Raw genomic sequence first — 20,613 nt, forward strand, 5'->3', positions numbered from 1 at the left:
GTTTTAATCGAGCGTCACTCTAAAACTCACATCTGAAAGCTGACCTTATTATGACAACTAACGATGTTATTTAAATTTTACTGATGTTAAATCTAAAAGCACTTACCATTGCCAGTGACAAACTGTTATCACAAGACAACACGAAAATGAGGTTTTCAGGTAAATTCAAACATAAAACACTATTTTAAATCTCGAATATCTTACATGACAATTACACTCATATCACACTCCTTCACACAACACAGCACCAACAACACACAAGTCTGGATAAAATTTTCCTGCTAAGCGATTGGTTAAACGTCACGTGGTACAAAATACCCATCATGCTCGTCCTTGCGCATGACCTTTTAACTCCATTGCCGACAAAAACAAACAATGATTACTACATTTTAGTAGCAAAAGTGTATAATGTTAATCGTTGCTTAGCCTCAGTTGGGATATAATTCATTTATATTATAAAGTCAGTAAATAAATTAAGTTAGAAACTACAATAACTTTTTTTATTCAACGTCACAATCGCAAGCATTATAAATATTGCTCATATTTTTAGACTATCACCATAAATTTGAAGAGATACTACATACGTCTCTTATGAAGATAAATTTAAACATTAAATAGCTTAAAAGGTAACATCTAAATCTTTTAAAATTTCCTTTCAATCACTTTCATTTGTTCATTGACATCTTGATACATAGCTACATTGGACAAATAGAGCCAGACAACATAATCCGTTTTTCAATATACTATTGCTTCATTTTTTACGTATTTTAAATCAGTAAATCTGTTGCATCAAGATATAACCATGATGCGAACATTAATAGCATGTTCAAGTAGTTCCAAGTAAAATGCAAATTTCACAAATGTGCTTCTTATGACAAAGGGTTACTTTTTCACAACAAAACTGAATGCAAATCTTTGATACATATAGTTAAAGGTATATTTTCACCTAAATAATTTTGTAGATTTACTATATTTATTTAAAATAAGTTAAGATTTATTTTTAAAAAAAGAATATGCACATGTTACAAATTTTTATCAATAACAGTCAAATGTTACAAATAAATTACATTAATTTGACTAAACAAAAATCGATATTGTCTATATTATCTGTATGTCTACATGTCAATATTGTGTATATAAAATATATTATTTTTCATATGAAAATCACATAAATTTTTATTAAAAAAAAGAGAATGTTATAAGCACATCCTGTAATAACATATCATAGTAATATGTCATTTCATGTCCTTTCTCATCCATTTCATCTTTTAGTTAGCAGCAAAAATATGCCAAACAGATAGAAATTTGCTAAAAGTCCCCTACTAATGTATTAAAAGCTTCTAAATGATGTATTTAATCAAACACATATCTTTTATCTGCATATTATTTAAAATATGGAAGAGTATCTTCTACTGAATGATTTAACTTTTCACAAAAAAAAAAAAAAAAAAAAAAAATTAATTCATTATTTTTATTTTTGTATTTCTTATCTATTAATCCAAGTGTCAGATATTTTGATTAAAAGTCGCTAGTTCCTAGCCTCTCAATATTTCCGAAATAATATTACAGACTACTTATGAAAGTGATAAGCTATCATATATTGTATTCCAGGACAATAAGTTTAGATCTAAATTTATAAGTAAACAGTCATTCCTAGTCAACATCAGGAATTGTTTAAAACTCACTTTATTACTGATAGCTTTATAGCTCAAAAAATTATTCTGTATTCATGAATGTCATTACATTAGTTCTGCATTCTCAAATAGTTCCTGTTTCTGAAGACCTGCTGACGGGCAATATGAAAAATCTCAACTTCACAATCAAAGTACACTGTAAATGCTCCAACAGAGAGAAAAGTTCACATAAAATTCCTCCATAAAAATCATGCATTTGTTAAATTCAGATCCATCAATAGAAATATCATTCTTCAATATCATCAAAAGTCATTTTCCTCTTAAAAATATTTGCTGTAAATAATAAGAAGACACTCCCCCTTTCTATATTATATAAAATCCATGTATTTAAAGATTGATTAATTGTACACAAAAGGGCAATGGATTGAATATTTAATTAAAATGATAAATTACTTTGATCTCACTGTGAGGTTTTCATTTTGAATACTCGCTGCTTAAAATGTTCTACTTTCTTATTTTTCTGTTTATTTACAAAACATTTTCATGATCTAAAGGCAGGTGTACATCAAGTCTTTTAGAGATCCTAAGCATTTAAAAGACTTTGATGCCCACACATACATTTATGCCAGTTTTCTCCCCAATCCTTCTTTTTTGGTCTGGGTTTAGCTAGCTGCACCATACATTCCATGGCAAAACGGATAATGGGAAACTTTTATGGAGTCCCCTTTTCTAAGTTCCTAAGAGCTTTTCATGCCCCTTTTCTTTGATGCCCTAAGCCTGTGCTTATTTCACTAAATGTATAATTAATACTGCTTAAAGGTTATGCAAATAAAATAATTTAGAGAGCAAATCAAGTAAATGAAGGTAATGAATGCCATTTAAATGATCGCTTCCATAACTTTCTGTAAAAAATCATGCTATTAAAAGATTAATTCATAATTAATGACTTTTTATTTAAAATATAAATTTTAATTTTTTAATGCAAATTGAAATAATTGAAATAATTAATGACATTTAAGTACATCACTTCATAAATGTCCTAAAATTTGTGCTATTCAAAGAAGATTAATTCATAATTAAAGACATTTTATTTAAAATATATGTTTAAATTTTTTTAATTTACTCCCTTTAACTGTATCAAAAATTGCTTAAAAATAATTATATTGACATAAAATACTATAAGAGAAATAATGCAGTCTAATCAAGCATTCAAAGATGGATTCAAACACTTTATTATTGCAACTTTTGAGATCATAAAAATTACACTTATTAAGTGCACAAGACACATATAATTTTTAAATAACTAACATAACATAACATAACAATAGGGGCGCTTCCTTCTTATGAAAAGAAGGAAAGGAGTTTAGGCAAAATTGCCCATTACTCTTCCGCCATTTGATCATTTAAATCAAAGGATTTAAATGGTAACTCCCGTAAAAGGTAAGTAATAAATAGATAAGATCTCAAACTGACACCAAATCTATAGTATCAGCAAAAGATCCCATCTCTAAGTTCAAGGTGTCGGCTGGATCGTGAAAACTTCCGTATTGGATGGAAAACCGATTCAATCCCTCCCAAACCACCAAATGCAAATTCTTGACCAAACAAGAGTGCGATGGAGAGTCAAATAAATAAATAAATAAATAAGGAGGGCAGAGGTGCATTCTCAAGCCTAAATAACTAAAAATGTAAATAAAAAAAAAAAAAAAAAAACCCAGAAGTACACAAATTAGTATTATAACTACTATGCTTCCTACAGGGGTAGAAATATACCAAGGAAAAAAGTGTATTTTAATTAAGCATCAATATATTTGTGATACAGAAATTTATTAAGCAATGTTTAGTTAGTTGACAATAGCTTTTTAAGAATTTGCAAACTCACCTAGAAGGTTTAACTTTCATGCGATATATACACATTTAGTACTTGTTATAAAGAATGAGACCATAAAAAGATATGTTAAACAAGAAACAGACACTTTAATTTAGCATTAAAATCATGGATTTTCTAAATACAAAAGCACCACACAGAAAGGAGCTTTCACATTTCTAAAAGTATATACTAGTAATGAAAGTAAGGTTATATACCTTCTTTTGATCACTGAAAAATAATTCTGTCACTTGTTATAATATGATAAACAATACAGATTTTTTATGATATTATGTCCTCATCTATACTGTGAGTTAGCAACGTAAGACTATTTTTTAAAAAAGTCCCATATATATGACTAATCAAAATTGCCCTGCTTTTTAAAAATTATTTATCACTTGCCTACCAGATAAGCCCTTAATTAAGCAGGAAATTTTCAATGCTGCATCTCCTACCATTAAGTTTGAAAACTACTTATACTTTAAACTTTAAACTTTAAACATGTTCTCTGTACCATAATGCATCTTTACATGGACCATTGCACATCCAGTGATTTTTGGTCTTGAATTGAATATGTATACTATGCCACACACTTGTCTTCCAGATTTGTTCACTTGTGACTACCTTCTCTTCAAAAAAACTTTTGAAGTTTTTTTTTTTTTTTTTTTTTTCTTTTAAGAAAAAGTCTTTCTTAAAAGAACCATTTTTCCCTCTTCTTTACACTAAAAAATCTAAACAATTGTGATATCTGCAATTTTTTATCTTGAATCAAATATATACACAACACCAAATCCTTATTTTCCAGATTTGTTCTGTTGTGACTATGTTCTCTTCAAAAAACTAAAACTCTATCTCAAAAGAACCATTTCTCCCCTTTTTTACACTAAAAAATTTAAACAATTGTGATACCCACTCTTAAAGTTGTCCTGAAAACAAACTCTACAAATTTTTCCTTTTGTTACCTGATCATGTCAAAGCTTACATCAATGCAGGAAGATTGTATTTTAATATAAATCAGTATACGTTTTTTATTTTCAGTGCAACAAAAATAATTATAGTTTCAATATTTATTTATCATATTGCATGTTACATGAATAAAATCTCTTATTTTTTACATCTGCATAACAATTAATGCTCAGCATGACATTATACTTGACCTTCTACTGGAATGTATTTTATTCTTGAAATGTTTAAAAGCAAGCTAGGTACTTAAATTTTATTTTATTATTCATTAATTCGATAAGCATTATACTAATTATATTAGCCTACATTACTTGAAGATAGGCTAATGTAATTAGACTGTGTGCATGAAATGTGCATATTTTGATGTATACAAAGTCTCTCTAAAAAGAAATAAAAATTAGTTGTGTCATTCAAAATTTAAAGCAAGATGTTCAAGCACTTAGATTTGCTTTTCACATTTAAGGAAAAACAAATTATAAATATTTCCTGAAAAGATGAAAAATCACTTTACGTTACAGAATATGCAAGTCATAGACTAAATTGTCACACTGACATGAAATGTACTATCATTACGGTAATAAATATATTTTAGAAACCTACAAGGTGTTGTTCACAAATGTTCGTAAAAATAAATAAATAAAATAAAATAAAAAAGTTACATAAATATTTATTAATTTACATGGCTTTATAATTCCACAGTCTTTGAATATGCATAATTTTCCCACTGCAATGTAAACAAAGGAAAGCTTTTTATAAAGGCATTTTCTTATTATATTTGAAACAAATGATAACATTAAATTGGCATCAGCTTCAAACATGACTTAGCACTTATATGTATAAAAACAAATTACAGCATTACGAAGGAAGGATGAGAGGAAAAGCATAATTTCTAGTAACACAGACAGAACATATAAAGTGATTCAACAGGTGATTCAGTGAAGAAACGATGAGTTAGTTATTAGGTGATTTATTATGAATGTTTCAAAAGATGAAACTATTACTAAAGAATACTAATTTTGTGTCATTGAGCCTTGTGGCAAACTATTAGAATTTTGCCAAAATACCAAGATCCGCAAAATTTGCTATAGAACATCATTCCATCTCACAAATCCATTGCAGTTACACAAATATTAAATATCGAAAAGCATTTCATGTTATCTAACATTATGAAATTTTTTTCTTTGATCCATAATGAAAATAGCAGTGTAAAGAATTCTGTATGATAAAATCATAAAAGCTGCTATGATTAAGGCAATCAAAGTAATTACATAAACAGATTGGTAGAAATCTTATCCACACACTATATTCAGTATGACTAGATTATATTGCTACAAAAGTAATATATTTTAATTACACATTTTGATCATTGTTAGAGAAAGATGTGATGTTTTGTAGGTTATCTTGTTTAAAAATTCGTATATTTGTGTGTGTACGCTATAAAAATATGATACAAATTTATTAACAAATTAAGCTTAATAGTAACAGACACGAATATACCTTTAGATTTATAATTTTCAATTAAAGGCATCTACATATCCCCTGCAGTCAATACTGACTGCAGGGAATACTCGCTGCTTAAAATGTTCGATTTTGTAACGTTTAAAATGTTTGATTTTGTAAAATATTTGATTACCCAATCATTCTGCAGCATTTAAGCAAAGTGCTGTGAGATTATAAGTACTACTGCAACTGTTATGCCCTCTCTTTTGTTGCCTATGCTTGCTAGCTAAAGAACATCTCTTGCTTGACTGCTCCTATTCATTATTAAAAACGTAATGCATCATAATTAAAACTGGGGGAAGCAGATTATCTCCATTCTGCTGTGCCATGTAATAAGATATGTTATATCATAACATGCATTTGAATAGAATAATCAACAAGTGATAAAGATATATTTGGATTATCAAGTGATTTTGAAATTCTTCAAAAGATCTCATCATCTTCTACTATGTAACTGATATTTCAGTGATCTTCTAAATTCAATCCATGCATGATTACAAAATAAATTGTGTCTTCCCTAGTCAAGCATTCATCTAACATCAAATTATATGCAATGAAGCAAATCTTCATCACACAGACACACATACACACACATATATATATAATATATATATATAATATATATATATAACATATAATACATATATATATATATATATATATATTATACATATAATATATATATTATATAATATATATATATATATAACATATAATACATATATATATATATATATATTATACATATAATACAGTCAAAAGTCCTTAATCCGGACTCGTCGGGACTTCGGCGATTCCGGATTATCGATTTTTCCGGATTATAGATCATCAGTTTAAATCTGGTAGGATGGCATGCAGAAATTACAAAATTAAAAATATGAAACCGTAATTTATGAAATAAAGAACAATTATGATCTAAAGGGTATCAAAATTTACAAAAAGAAAAAGCTTAATATTTATTTGTTTACTTTATTAAACATTTCCTTCAATGTAAGTTGCTTCGTTTCATGTGATAATACTTTCTCTTTAATTCTATTAAACAGACATAATTTCTTGTTTAGTTACAAAGTTCCGCTTGTCGAGAATACCGACTAATTTGTCAATCGAAATGTTTTCGTTTTCAATAACCTCTGGGTCACTTTCTTCACTATCGGAAGCGAATTATAATGACGAGGAACTTGATTTAAATCATATCAAAGACGGAGTACATCGAGATTAAATACTACACTTAATACGGAATTATAAACCAAATAAAATAAAAACATCTGCCCTGAAGATAAGGATAGTGCTAACAGATCAACTTCCAATCCGCGGCGTGAAATTGATAAACAGATTTCGGATTTCAAAACATACTTTCGCTTTGTAGATACAAATTACATGTTAGTAAATATATATCGGAAATTCTATTTGACATAATCTTTCTAATCTATCATAATCCAATAATGACGTTTCTGCCTCCCCTCTCTGCCGCAGAGCAGCGTGAAATTGATAAACAGATTTCGGATTTCAAAACATACTTTCGCTTTGTAGTAAATATATATCGGAAATTCTATTTGACATAATCGAAAGTTCAAGCTTACTTTTATAAAATTGCTCTAACAGTCTGCAAAAAATAATAAGCCGGATCCAATTCGAAGATTAAGGAACAATGCAATCTGCAACATTAACTGAATTAGATAACTTTAGCTTAGCGTATAACTCCATTACACATTAAACGCGCATGCGCACAAACATATTCGCAGCCGTAAGGGTCTTACGCGCTCTCGTAAACGCCTGTCAAAGCCTGTAAACGCTTTGAGGTCCGGATTATAGATCATTCCGGATTATGGGTGTCCGAATTAACGACTTTTGACTGTATATATATTATATAATATATATATATATATTTTGAAGCTCAATGTGCAAAGTTTTTGAACACATAGGTCTTTTATCGTTTGTTCTTTTTACTTTAATTAGTTATATATATATATATATATATATTATGAAATAAATAACTATAACAAACCTAACAAACTGGTATCTGGATGAATTAATGCCACGGTGTAACTTAAAGCTAAATGATTAAAGTATTAAATATAAAAATTTTTAAAAATTATGGCTAAAGGATTATTTTATATCATGTTTGTGTAATATTTTAATACTGAAATTCATGATTGCAAATTTTAATGTTATACTTGTTCAAATTTGTATTTTCCAACTTTTTTTTTTTTTTTTTTTTAAATTTTTTACTAATTTTGTCTTGAAGGTGGTATGTGTACATATAAGCTTATCTTCTACTTCCATAATTTTATTCGAAGTTTGAATCTTCCATCAACATACAGCAAAAATTAATTTTAATGCTTATGTTTGAAAAAGGCTAACTCACTGATTACGAGTCATTGGTCATTCATGGAATGTTTTGAGTGGGTCTAAGTTGATCATCTATTGCATTTTTAATTTAACATTTTATATATTTTGTGACCTTGCACATTGCGATGTTATCCATAGAAATGAAAACCACTCATACTCACAAAAAAAGTTGGGCAGCCCTAACATGTAAATATATATAAAGCATATTTCTAAAAATGTTAAAATAAAAACTAGCATTTTCTATAACTAATATAAAAGTTGTTTCTACGAAAATTTATTTATAAGGAAACAATGCATTTTAAAATTCATTTTCCATGAAACATAAACACAATGCAGATAAAATTTAAATGTGTTTCACAACTATATTCTGAATGACGACACATCTCGACAAAAACTTAAAACTGATTTGAAATAATTTATTAGCAAATATAATTTACAATATGAAGCTATAACAAAGTGATAGTTTTAATAATTACAGAGCTCTTCTTTCATAAATAAAACTATCGAAATTGATTAACAAGCTTTGCAGTTTTATAATCTGCACGTAGTTGAACAAAGTTCATGAGCACAGTACGATCAAGACATGCCTAAAAAAAAAAGTATATACATATTTAATGCATTTAAAAGAAATAAAAAAAAAAAAAAAAAAAAAAGCAAAAATATATCAACAGAAAAGTTATGAATACATTCATCTAAAGATATTTTCTTGAAACAATAAATCAATATAATTTTATTTTATGCTCTCCCAAGCATATCAAAAGGTCACAACCATCTTCAGTTTTAGGCATTGCTATACATTATCCAATTTTTCCAACTAAATCAAAATTCACATGTGCTTCAACACCTAAGAATTCTTTGCACATGGTTTCCTGTCGAGTTGCACAGACTCAATATCCAGTGCTTTTATGCTTACAACACTGCACATGAGAACTACTGCTTTTATGGATAATAACTGAAACTGATATTGTATCAGAAATCAACTTTCATTAATGACATTTTAATTTTATATAATGCCAATGCAAACCAATAAAATACAGTAGAATCTGCACATCTCAGGATCAAGGGCTGAGCAAATTAGTAAATTTTGCAGTCTACAAGGTTATGTCTTACTGAGCTTTGTTTTTACATACTTTTCTTTCTAATTTTTGCAATAAAACAGGTGTCAACGATTTTACCACACAGCAGATTAAAAAAAAAAGTAATTGATTAAAATCAGATATTCTCCAATATTTTAATTGAGGGAAAATATGTTGAAATCAAAGATTAAGATCAACTTTTTAAAGAGCATTTTAAAATTTTTAAAGAAATAAAACTGTTTAAAATACTTTGAACAAGTCAGTTATTAAATATTATTTGGCAAATATAAAAAACATTTTGATTAAAACTGATGTTTAATGTCTTATAATTTATACATTGTCTTAATAATTTACTCTGAGTCACTATTCACTCTGTTATGTAATGTAATAACAAGCACAGTTATTTCCTGTGGGTAGTAATGCTTTCCTCTTTTTTTACTCCTCTCCTCCTTCCACTTTTCAAATAAACAGCTTTAAAAATAGTCCTTGAGAAGTAGTGATATAATTTCTAGTAAACTGAAGAAGGAATATTACCACCAGCTGCTCAGTAGTTGCTACTAATGTGTGATTTAAAGTTGATTGGTATTGTTAGTCCAACAAATGAAAATCACATACTCATATATGGCTTCTTTAGGTCCTTCAAATTTTAAGCTCTGTCAATTGTGCTAAGCTACTTCTTTGTATTTGAGGTTTAATTCTTGTTGCAGAGCTTCTTCAATATATTATTTATATTATTATATTAGTTCATGCTTAAAGATATGCATTGTGCCCTTAATATCACCTAATTAGAGGTTTAATTACTTTGCAAACCTTCTATGCATGGTAACTGATTAATAAGTTAATGAGAAAAAATTACAAAAATCTGATTTTAATTTTAAAAGATAACATGATTTTTTAAACACCCTGCAAATCTGGATTGTCTGAACATAAATAACTAACTGAAATATGTCTATAACTTCAGGTGTGCACATAAATAACTAAAATATATCCATAACTTCAGATTAACATAATCAAGATTTATTGGACATAAAATTATTATTTTTTTCTGAATGTAACTGCAAACGAAAAAAACAATGTCAGATCAAGGAGAAAACACAACTCTTAAAAAAACTGAATTTCATGTACAATAATTGTATATTAACCAAAAAAATAACTTTCAAAAGAATTTTTACAGTTTTAAACAAGAGAAAAATAAGTAAATACTTTCAGTAAGGTTATATGCTGATTTTACCACTAGCATTTACAGTTGGATTAATAACACTCCTACCAGTTCACAAAAAGAGTTAGAACTGAAATTTCAGATTTACTAGTTATTGAACCTATTTTTCTTCACCATGCCTCTGCTTCTGACACAGAAAAATTTCTATAACTACTTTTCATATTCTACCCCTATTTACTACTGATATAATAAAAGCTTCCCTATTGTATGGAGTGTAGACAAATCAGCTATGAAACACACTAAAGTTAGAACACAGCATCTGAAAAGCAGTGGACAAATAAACTTTACCCATGTGAACTACATAAATACAAAATTACAATGTAATTTTAAAATACAGTGGAATAAGTATCCTAAAGGTAGTATTTATCTAAACTGAAAAATGATGACTTGTGTTTACTATAAAACAAGTGCTGAAGCATATGCAGAAAATGCTACATAACTTCAGTAATAAAATTAATTTTACTTCTTTAATCAAAGCATGTTACAAGTTTAGTGTACTTTTCTAAAATATACATATATATAATTATATGTAAATAAACCCTCAAATCTGCCATGCAGAATTTCCGAATATAAAACTTTTGTTTGCTTACATCTAAAAATAGGCATGGATTACATACATTGATGGATTAGTTGCTTAAAGAATATTGGAATTCTTTTATATACTCCTTTGTTCACAGAAAGATAATAAATCGGATTCAGAATCTGAAGTCAGTAGTTTTTGAAGCAGACTTAGCTTGAGATACCTTGTGTTATACTGAATACAAAATAATTTTATATAAATGAGCTTTAATAAAACACTAGATTACAAAATTTGTCTAAACAAATATTCCATTTATTCATGATATTAGGCAGATCCCTGGCAATGAAATAAACTTTATTACAAAATTTTTAATTTTCTCAACTAGGCAAAATTTTTTATTCTTGAAGAAGAGAAATGTCTGACCAAAGAAAGTCTATGTAAAGAAGGAAAGGCTCCATAGACGTAATGTAAACCAGTTTGTCTTCTACGCCGCTAGAAAGAAGAGGGACAATTCACCAAGGGATTTGGCGACGGAACCTGTTGGCGAGAATTTTCCCCTTTCTGATGTACCTGGCTAAGATTTTCCACCTCCGCCACGTGTACAGGAAATTGAGGATTACGGGTTAAGATGAATCGTTTTTTGACTTTTCGCGATAATTTAAACTCGAATTTTCGTGCTTTTTTGCTTTACTAGTTGAACTTGTATTATCCATATCGCAGTTTGATGTCTGATTTTATATCTGTCGATATGTAGGGGAAAAAATGGAGTGACACAGCTTTAAATTCTTGATAAACGTGACCGTGGAACCTGTTCGAACTTCGGCATCAGCTTCAAGCTTTGGAGCGTTTTGGCGACGGATATTTCACGCATGTGTAGTTGTGTCCCTTTTCGTTCGGAGGGAGCCACTCCTGCTGCTGTGAAGCTTTCATTCTTAACAATACATATTCTTTGGTCTGACTGCCCTGGCAATTGATAGAGTTTACTTTAAAATTTACACCAAAATAAAGATGATGCTTTGCTTAATTTAAAATTTTAATATTCTATTTATATATTGCCTTAGAAACATTACTAATAACAAATAAAAAAAGTAAACATTTCACACTAATACAGTGTACGGTCCAAATTCCAGATGCCCAAGCTATAAGTCATCTGTAAGCTGATCCACTGCTGCAAAAATTGAAGCTTTTGCATATTTATGTTCTAGGAACTGTTTCTTCTGGTTAAGCATGCATTTTTTAGAATTTTAACATTTCATTTCTGACCATTCTTTAAAAAAAAAAAAGGGGGGGAGGAACAAAAAAGTAAAGAAAAAAAAATTATCTTAAAATTTTTTTTGGTTTGTTTAAACATTGTATAAAGTTTATCTCAATCATTTTTTAAACACTCTGTATAAAATTTTAAATGCTCTCATGAATTTCCTAATCCTATCATGCTAGATTATTCCCCCTTTTTCAAGCATGCAAAGATTGTAAATATAAATTACATCAGAAGCCATGATATTATTATACAGACATGTGGAAATACTAGTTTTGCAGATATATATTAGCATAAGATGTCTAATATAACAAAATAAACATATTTTACTAAAAATCCTCTCTCAACAAAACTGGCAAATATTTTCACCACAACTCTCTCCCTCTGGCAAACAAATTAATTATATTCTGACTGCATGCTGCAAAGTATGTGAGAAAAGCTACTGAAGTTTTATTACAACTAAATATGCCACCTTTTTAACCTGAGTGAAATTAATTATTTGAAAATTAATATTTATTATTGTAACATAAAATTAATTACATTTAGATATGATACATAATTATACTTTATTTCAAAACTTTAACTAGGATTTAACAATTTGATTTTTAAATTAAGAGAGTAATTAAGATACAGTTTTCATCTTAAACTAGCACATGTACAGGAACCAAAAAATAAAAAATATATTAAATATCATATGAATGATACAGTTTTCATCTTAAACTAGCACATGTACAGGATACAAAAAATAAAAAATATATTAAATATCATATGAACGTTTTTTTTTTTTCATGTGTATGAGAATATGCATACTAAAACTTATACATATATGTGCTTTAATTAACAAATGCCAATTAAAAAAACTCAAACATTCCTAATTCACATAAAAACTATATTAGATTAAGTAAAAGTGAAGTGAATATAGCATAACTGCTTCAACAATAGTATGCAGATGAAACATACTTCATGTCTTTATCAATTTTTGATAAAGTTCAATCTGAGTTCAGTTTCCAAGCAAATAAATTTTTCATTTTTGATCAGGTAATAAAATATTAAAATAGTTATGATTATTTAACATGATATGGTAGGCAAAACTGTTAATTTGTAAACTTGAATCTGATTATAAATTGATAAGAAATCCTTGTATTGAATTTTCAAAAAGAATGCATAAGCTAGCACTTACTAATTGGTCAACAGTGCACATCTGTTTCAAATTGCTTGGTTCAACTACCAGCAAATTACATAAAGCATGCAATGTTTCAAATAATGTATTCAACAGAGGTATCTGGAAGTCTCGAACACAGCGGCGGTATTCATTTAAATCACAGATAACAACCATAGCACCTGAGTAAGATAAGTAAGATCAACAAACATTAACATTTTATACATAAAATGAAGATAGGTATGTTATGGAAAAAAAATTATTTTTAAAATTAATAATGCATATTGTTTGCTATAAATTGCTTCCTAATACATTAAATTAAAATCTTATAATAATTCATTAATAAATCCATTTTATGGCTGTTTGTACAAAAGAAAACATCATCAACATCCACATATATACATCCTACCCAACACTGAAAATGCAACACCTAAAAGGAATGCCTAGAAAGTGGTGAAACTCAGAAAACTGTGAGAGACAGCAATGAAAAATAAGTGATATTAATTTTGAAATGATATGCATAATACAGGGCGAGAACAGCATTGGCTCAGTAGTTTGTAGGACCACTTTGGATGGTGATATACAAAGCAACACGTCTAGGTACAGAGTCAATGAGACTACAGATGATGTCCTGAGGATTCACTCTACATTCCTTGCCAACCATTTGCCGCAGTTCGTCTTCTGAATGTGGCAATGGCAGGGTCTGCAAACGGCATCCAATCACATCCCAAATATGTTCAATTGGTGACAGATCAGAAGAAAACAATTGCCAGGAAAGCATCTGTACAACTTGCAGAGCACATTGGCTGAAGTAAGCAGTGTGCAGTCAGGCGTCATCCTGCTAATAAAGGGCATTGGGCACTCCCTGGAGGCAGAGGTGACCAATGCCCCCCCAACAGCCGCAGCACATCATTCACATGTTGTTGGGCCAGCATAGCGCCCTGAATATGAACTAGAAGTGACCTGGAATCGTTTGCAATTGCACCCTAAACCATGATGCAGCAATGTTGCATGGTGGGGCATTCCAGAACTGCTGCTAGATTGGACCTGCCTCCACATTGATACCATACGCGTACATAGTGACTATCATTGGAGAAACAGAACAGTGACTCATCTGAGATCCTGTGCCATTCCATCGTCCACATTGCTTGATCCCAGCACCACTGCAGACGCCAACATCTATGACATGGGGTCAATGGCAGTCTTCTTAAAGAATGCCATGAGTGCAGGCCACTAGCCACCAATCAAGGGCAAATGGTTCTGGTCGATATGGGAATATTTAGGGTGTCTTGAGCATACTGCAGAATGGAGGTAAAAGTGGCTTGCGGGTGCGTCACTGCTTGTAGGTAGATGTGTCGATCCATGAGTACTGACGTCACACTGGCTGCACCAGCATCCCTCAATCTTGCCACATTTCCTTGTTCCAACCATTGCTACTACAGCCAGTGCACTATGAATACATCTAGGTGTGTTTCAGCTGAGATTTGCCACATGGACCAACCTGCACTTCTCAATCCGATCACCATGCCTCTCGTAAATCTGTTGATGACGGCATGGCATTCTTTGCTATTATAAGCATCCTCTGAGACAAGAACAAATTTTCTACAATTATTTCCATAAAAATTATCCATATCCATTTGTAGCAGAAATAACGACTTCCTTTCCTGATATCTTCTTCAATGTGTGCTGGAGAGCTGTGCATTTCACACCATGTGCATAACTTGGTGACGTGCATCTACCCTGAAATTTGCATAATTTTGGGGCCACTCCTTCTTCGTGTTCCATTTTTCAATGCCGTGTAGCTTATAATAAAGAATTATCATGTGATATACATATACTTTCTGCAGACGTAAGAGGGACTCATCAAGATAACTATGAGGACAGAGATTACTGCAAATGATTTTAAACCAAAATTTACAAAAAGTCTAAACCAAATTTACAAAAGTCTAATTTATAAAAAGTTTAGAAAATTATGCTTTTAAAACATTAAATTATTTTTGGCATTATTAAAAGTTTAATTGGTTTATTTATTACACTAAATGCATATTTTTTTTTTTTTTTTTTTTTTTACTTTTCCCCTTAAAATTGAAAGATTAATAAATAAATAAATAAGGCACCCAAAAGCTTCACTTTTGTTTTCATTTAATTACTCATTTAATCCAATGGATTTCTTGAATTTACACCACCACTCATGCATTCAACTGTCGGCATGCAGAGCCAAGCGACTAAAATATTACTTCCTTAATCAATAATCATAATAAAATGATACTATGTAATTTAAATAAGTGTTTTAGTTTGTTCTTGAACATTTCACTTACTTACTTATCACATAATGCTAATGGCATAGGGTGCAAGTCTACATATAAGATTTTCATATATCGCCAAAGAAATGATATGCATATTTAATGACCAAATTTATGATGTCTCAATTGTTTGGGCCAAACATATAACTCGTTACATGATAAAGAATATGCCAGAATATTCTTTGCCAGACGTTATTGAAGCAGCTAATGCTTGCTAAAGTAATTCAAATTCATTGCAGACTGCGAGTGAGTTTTAATACTTTCATTGTTAAATAGAGTTTTCAGATCTAAGCATTTTAAGGTAACTTATGAATAATTGTAATTTAATTTCTTAAACAGAATGTACAAACATAATGCAAAAACATGAAATTTGATAATATAGCAAAACAAGAAAGCTTAGTAAGGAAACCAAGCATATTCACATGTGCTCAGCCAAAATAAGCCCAATAAAGCCAAAAAGAAGCATATGAAATCTATTAAAAGTTACCTGAACATCTCTTTGCTAAATTTCGATGGTTAGAAGTTTAGCAAAGAGATGTTCATGTTAACAGTTACTGCTGTCCCCTGTTCATATTTGAATCTGCAGCCAAAGATTGTTGATTTGTGAAAATCTAATTTCTTACTACTGGCTAATAATGTTACCTCTTTTTAGAATATGATCGATTTATATTTAATGCTTCATTTTTTAAATTTTGTACTTTTCTATACTCCAGGTCTTGAACCCTCACAAATGACACCAGCAAAAAAGACAAAATTGAAATTAGTGGAAAACATTTCAAGAGACCCGGACAGAATAATTTGGAGTTACTGAACACAATAGGAAAACGATATGCATTCTGTGCAGGGAAAAGTGTTGTGTGTCGCACGTCTAGTGTCAGACGGTATTTTAACACCAACCACAAGATTGTTGTCAAACTTTATGAAGCTGAATGGAGGATGCTTATTGAAGGGAAATTGAGAAATTAAAATTACCAGAAAGTTGGTTTTCGCAATTATCTTTCTAAAACAAACCATCTAACAAGAGGCAGCTTTCAAATTTCACTGTGCCTGGCAAAACATGATAAACCGCTCTCCGATGGGGATTTAATCAAAGAGGACCCATTGTCTGGGAGTAAATTCCTTTTCATGACTTGCCAAACAATACAAAATTAAACAATGCATCGCTGAGATGACACTTAGCAGAAATACTGTTAAAGTGGATTCCTGCGGATGGCAAGTGATATCGGTCAGCAGCTCACCACTGACTTACAAAAAGCAGCCTGTTACTCAATGTGCTTGGACAAAAGCACAGATATAAACAACCATGCAAGGCTAGCAATAACTTTGCATTATGATGTTGGTGACACAATGAGAGAAGAGTTGATTAAATTGGCATCTTTACCCAAAAGAACACAAGTAATAGATATTTACAATGCTGTGATGGAAGCTTTTTTGCAACAAGACATAAGACCAAAAAAAGTAGTTTCAATTACTAGTGACGGTGCCCCTTGCATATTGGGAACAACATCTGACTTCATATAGTTCTTTGTTAAAGAAGCAAAACATCCAGTTATTCAGTTTCATTGTCTCATTCACCAAGAAGCTCTTTGTGCCAGAGACAGCTGCAAAATATTAGACGATGTTCTCAAAGATGTCACCAAAATGGTGAATTACATCATGTCTTGAGCTCTTAATTGTCGAAAGTTTCAAGCACTTCTTGATGAGGTTCCAAGCACAGTGTGTTTTTTACAGTATGTTCAAGCACATTACATTTTTTGCAGATTTTAAACAACACTTCAATGTACTGAACAAGTAAATGCAAGGCTTGGGAAAAGCAGCAGAGAGAATGTTTTGTGATATAAAAACATTTAAAAGAAAACTGCATGTTTTTGAAAGAAATCTTGCAAATGGGAAGCTGAAATATTTTCCAAATCTAAAGATGCATCTAGAAAATTCTACACAATTTGCACACAATTCTTCAAGTCATGAAGAAATCTACAAGGAATTTTAGAGCATCGTAGCAGCTTCAAAGGAGAATTTTAATAACATATTTCTACAGTTCTGTCAGATGGAAACATGTGTTTTCTTACTTCTCCAGAAAAATCTAAGTTTCAAGAACTTGATCTTTCTTGCCTACAATGGTTAGATCTTGAAAATTTGGAAATGGAGTTGTTGGAATTTCAAGAAAGCTTTATGTGGAAAAGAAAATTCTCTGATCTGCATGCAACACTTGAGAAGATAAGGTGTAAAGAGATCAGACAGACAGCACAACTGCTAGTTATGAAAATGAAATCCTTTAAAGCGTGGAATTCTCTGCCAAATAAATTTAAATCAATGAAAACACTTGGGAGTGCTATTCTTACTTTGTTTGGATCCTCTATGCATGTGAACAGCTGTTTTCAGCTTTGAATGATATGAATGTCACGCAAGAAACAGACTGACAGATAACCTGAGTGCTGCGCTCGAATTAACGAAGTATGAGCCAAAGTTTGATGAATTATCAGTATTTGTACAACAGCAAAAATCCCATTAATTAAAGCAAAACAAAACTATTTCCTGTAATAAAAAGTTTTTGTATCGTTGAAAACTCCCTTCACAAGTGTGTGTTGTTTTGCTAAGCCAAACCCCCATTTTCAGGTTTAATTGGAGTTTTGGCACTTTGCTATAAATAAGTGGGTTTTGGTTGAATTTTGGGCACGTGTCCCCAAAAAGGTTTGCCACCACTGGCCTACACTGTAACAGAGGTTTATAATGCACTACTTTAGAAGGGAAGGATGAACTACTCCTAACATTTCAAAAACAACTATTCTGTCTAATTAATAAACTAAAAAGAAAATATATTTTCTGAAAACTATACAATGTAGAAACACCAGGTGACAAAAAATTCTGTTAACATTCGAAAACTAAATAATTCCCTGAATAATATAGGTAGAGAGGTAAAAACTGACACACATGCTTAAAATGTCATGGGGTTTTATTGAAAGCAAAAAAAAAAGGGGGGGGACTTAAAATGGCTCACAGATGGCCTTTCACGTGATAACAAAAGCAATAATTAACATAAGAATTGGTTTTTAGCAAAAGTTGTTGAATTTGTTAAGTGAAAGTGTTTGAAGTGTTAAATTTGTTAGGAAGTTTGAAAGTGTTTGAAGTGTTGAATTTGTTAGGAAGACTATGCTCTTCCTAACAAATTCAACACTTCAGCCATCATTCATCAACAATACTTGTAGTCGAGGGACAATGTTGTGAACTGCACTGTACAGCATATCTGTAAGGTATGGTGAGAAATTACAATTGGATGTTGCCTTTTAGCAGTCCTAATGAGGTTGGATGATCACAGTAGATTTGAGATTTCAAGTAACCCCACAACCAATAATCACACAGATTGAAATCTGGGGACCTGAAAGGCCAAGCATGATGGAAGTGACAGCTCAGCAAGCAATCCTCACCAAAGAGGAGGTCTTTCACACATGTAGCAGTATAGGGTGGAGTGCCATCCTGCATAAAAGTCACACCTTCCAACAGGTGTTTATCACCCAGAATAGGATGTTGTGATTCTGTAACATATCACCTTACCTCACATCCATCACACTGACAGTTTGAATAGCAGAACTACAAAATTCTTTGAAGAAAAAGTGTCCGATCGAAACTGATGTGATAAATCCACATCCCACTGTGACCAGCACCCAGAGGGAAGAATAGAAAAGTGACTAAGTCATGAAGGGAATGACTCCCTCTCACACTACAACTCATTTCATGCACATAAATTCTCATGCGGCATTGCTGTCACTCTCGATCGCTGCTACTCTGCTTCACAATTCTCATGCAGCATTGCTGTCATTTAGCTGCTCAGGTGCCATATGATGGCCCTGCCCTTTTTTTTTCAGTGTTTTTTTTTTTTTTTTTAATAAAACCCCACATTATTTTAAGCTTGTGTGTCAATTTTCACCTCTCTGCCTACATTATTATATGAATTATTGAATTTTCAAATGATAACGGACTTTTGGGTCACCTGGTACAGTACAAAGTCTGTAATCCACACGTCCATCATCCGGAATGATTTTTAATTCGGACCTCAAAGCCACAAATATGCGCGTAATGCGTTTATGCATGTGCGTTTAATGTTACACACGTTCATTTAATGTTTACGCATGCACATTTAGCACAAAAAATGAAGCAACTTAAAAAACTTACATTGGAAAAAAGTTTAATAAAGTAAACAAATAAACATTAAGCTTTTTTTTTTTTTTTTTTTTTTTTTTTTTTTGTAAATTTTTATACCTTTTAGATTATAATTGCTCTTTATTTCATAAATTACGATTTCATATTTTTAATTGTATAATTTCTGCATGCCATCTTACCAGATTTAAATTGATGATCTATAATCGGGAAAAACCCTTAAAATCTGGAATCGCCGAAGTCCCGACAAGTCCGGATTACGGACTTTATACTGTATATTATATTTATTGCAATGCCCAAGGAATGCTGATTTTTATTAAAATACATACATTTCCCATGCAAACACATACATAGCAGCCATCTTTTTAAGTAAAATTTTTTGTGCTATGTATGCACTAACTTTTTACATGCATTTAAACATGTCAAGTTATGTGAGAGGCCAATTTATCCTATTTAAAGACCATAATTTTAAAAGCAAAGTGGAAAAAAAGACTTTTGTCAACATAACAACAATTTTTATATAACAATTTCTTCTTATTTGCTGCTGCCTTTTTTGCTAGCAGATATATAACACATATGAATGCATTAATATGATAATATGTGTGTGTATGCA

General features: G+C 30.7%; 2 protein-coding genes across 3 annotated transcripts in view; both read right to left on the reverse strand.

Annotated features, from left to right (window-relative positions):
• Window positions 1-264, reverse strand: part of LOC118198171 (uncharacterized) — a 112,469-nt gene extending 112,205 nt beyond the window's left edge. Inside the window, exon 1 of the mRNA XM_085811965.1 lies at window positions 107-264. Coding sequence (XP_085668091.1) covers window positions 107-109 — 3 coding nt within the window. The 5' untranslated portion in view covers window positions 110-264. The remainder of the gene's footprint in view (window positions 1-106) is intronic.
• An 8,444-nt stretch (window positions 265-8,708) lies between these two features.
• The window catches only part of Sec10 (Exocyst complex component Sec10), a 96,134-nt gene continuing 84,229 nt past the window's right edge, over window positions 8,709-20,613 (reverse strand). For both annotated transcript variants that reach the window (XM_085811966.1, XM_035369789.2), the window contains exons 16-17: window positions 13,564-13,724; window positions 8,709-8,900 (exon numbers count right to left, since the gene is read on the reverse strand). In XM_085811966.1, coding sequence (XP_085668092.1) covers window positions 8,814-8,900; window positions 13,564-13,724 — 248 coding nt within the window. In that variant the 3' untranslated portion in view covers window positions 8,709-8,813. The remainder of the gene's footprint in view (window positions 8,901-13,563; window positions 13,725-20,613) is intronic.

This window comes from Stegodyphus dumicola, chromosome 2 (assembly GCF_044657685.1).
Source record: "Stegodyphus dumicola isolate Sdum_Otavi_A_Nest chromosome 2, ASM4465768v1".
Lineage (NCBI taxonomy): Eukaryota > Metazoa > Arthropoda > Arachnida > Araneae > Eresidae > Stegodyphus > Stegodyphus dumicola.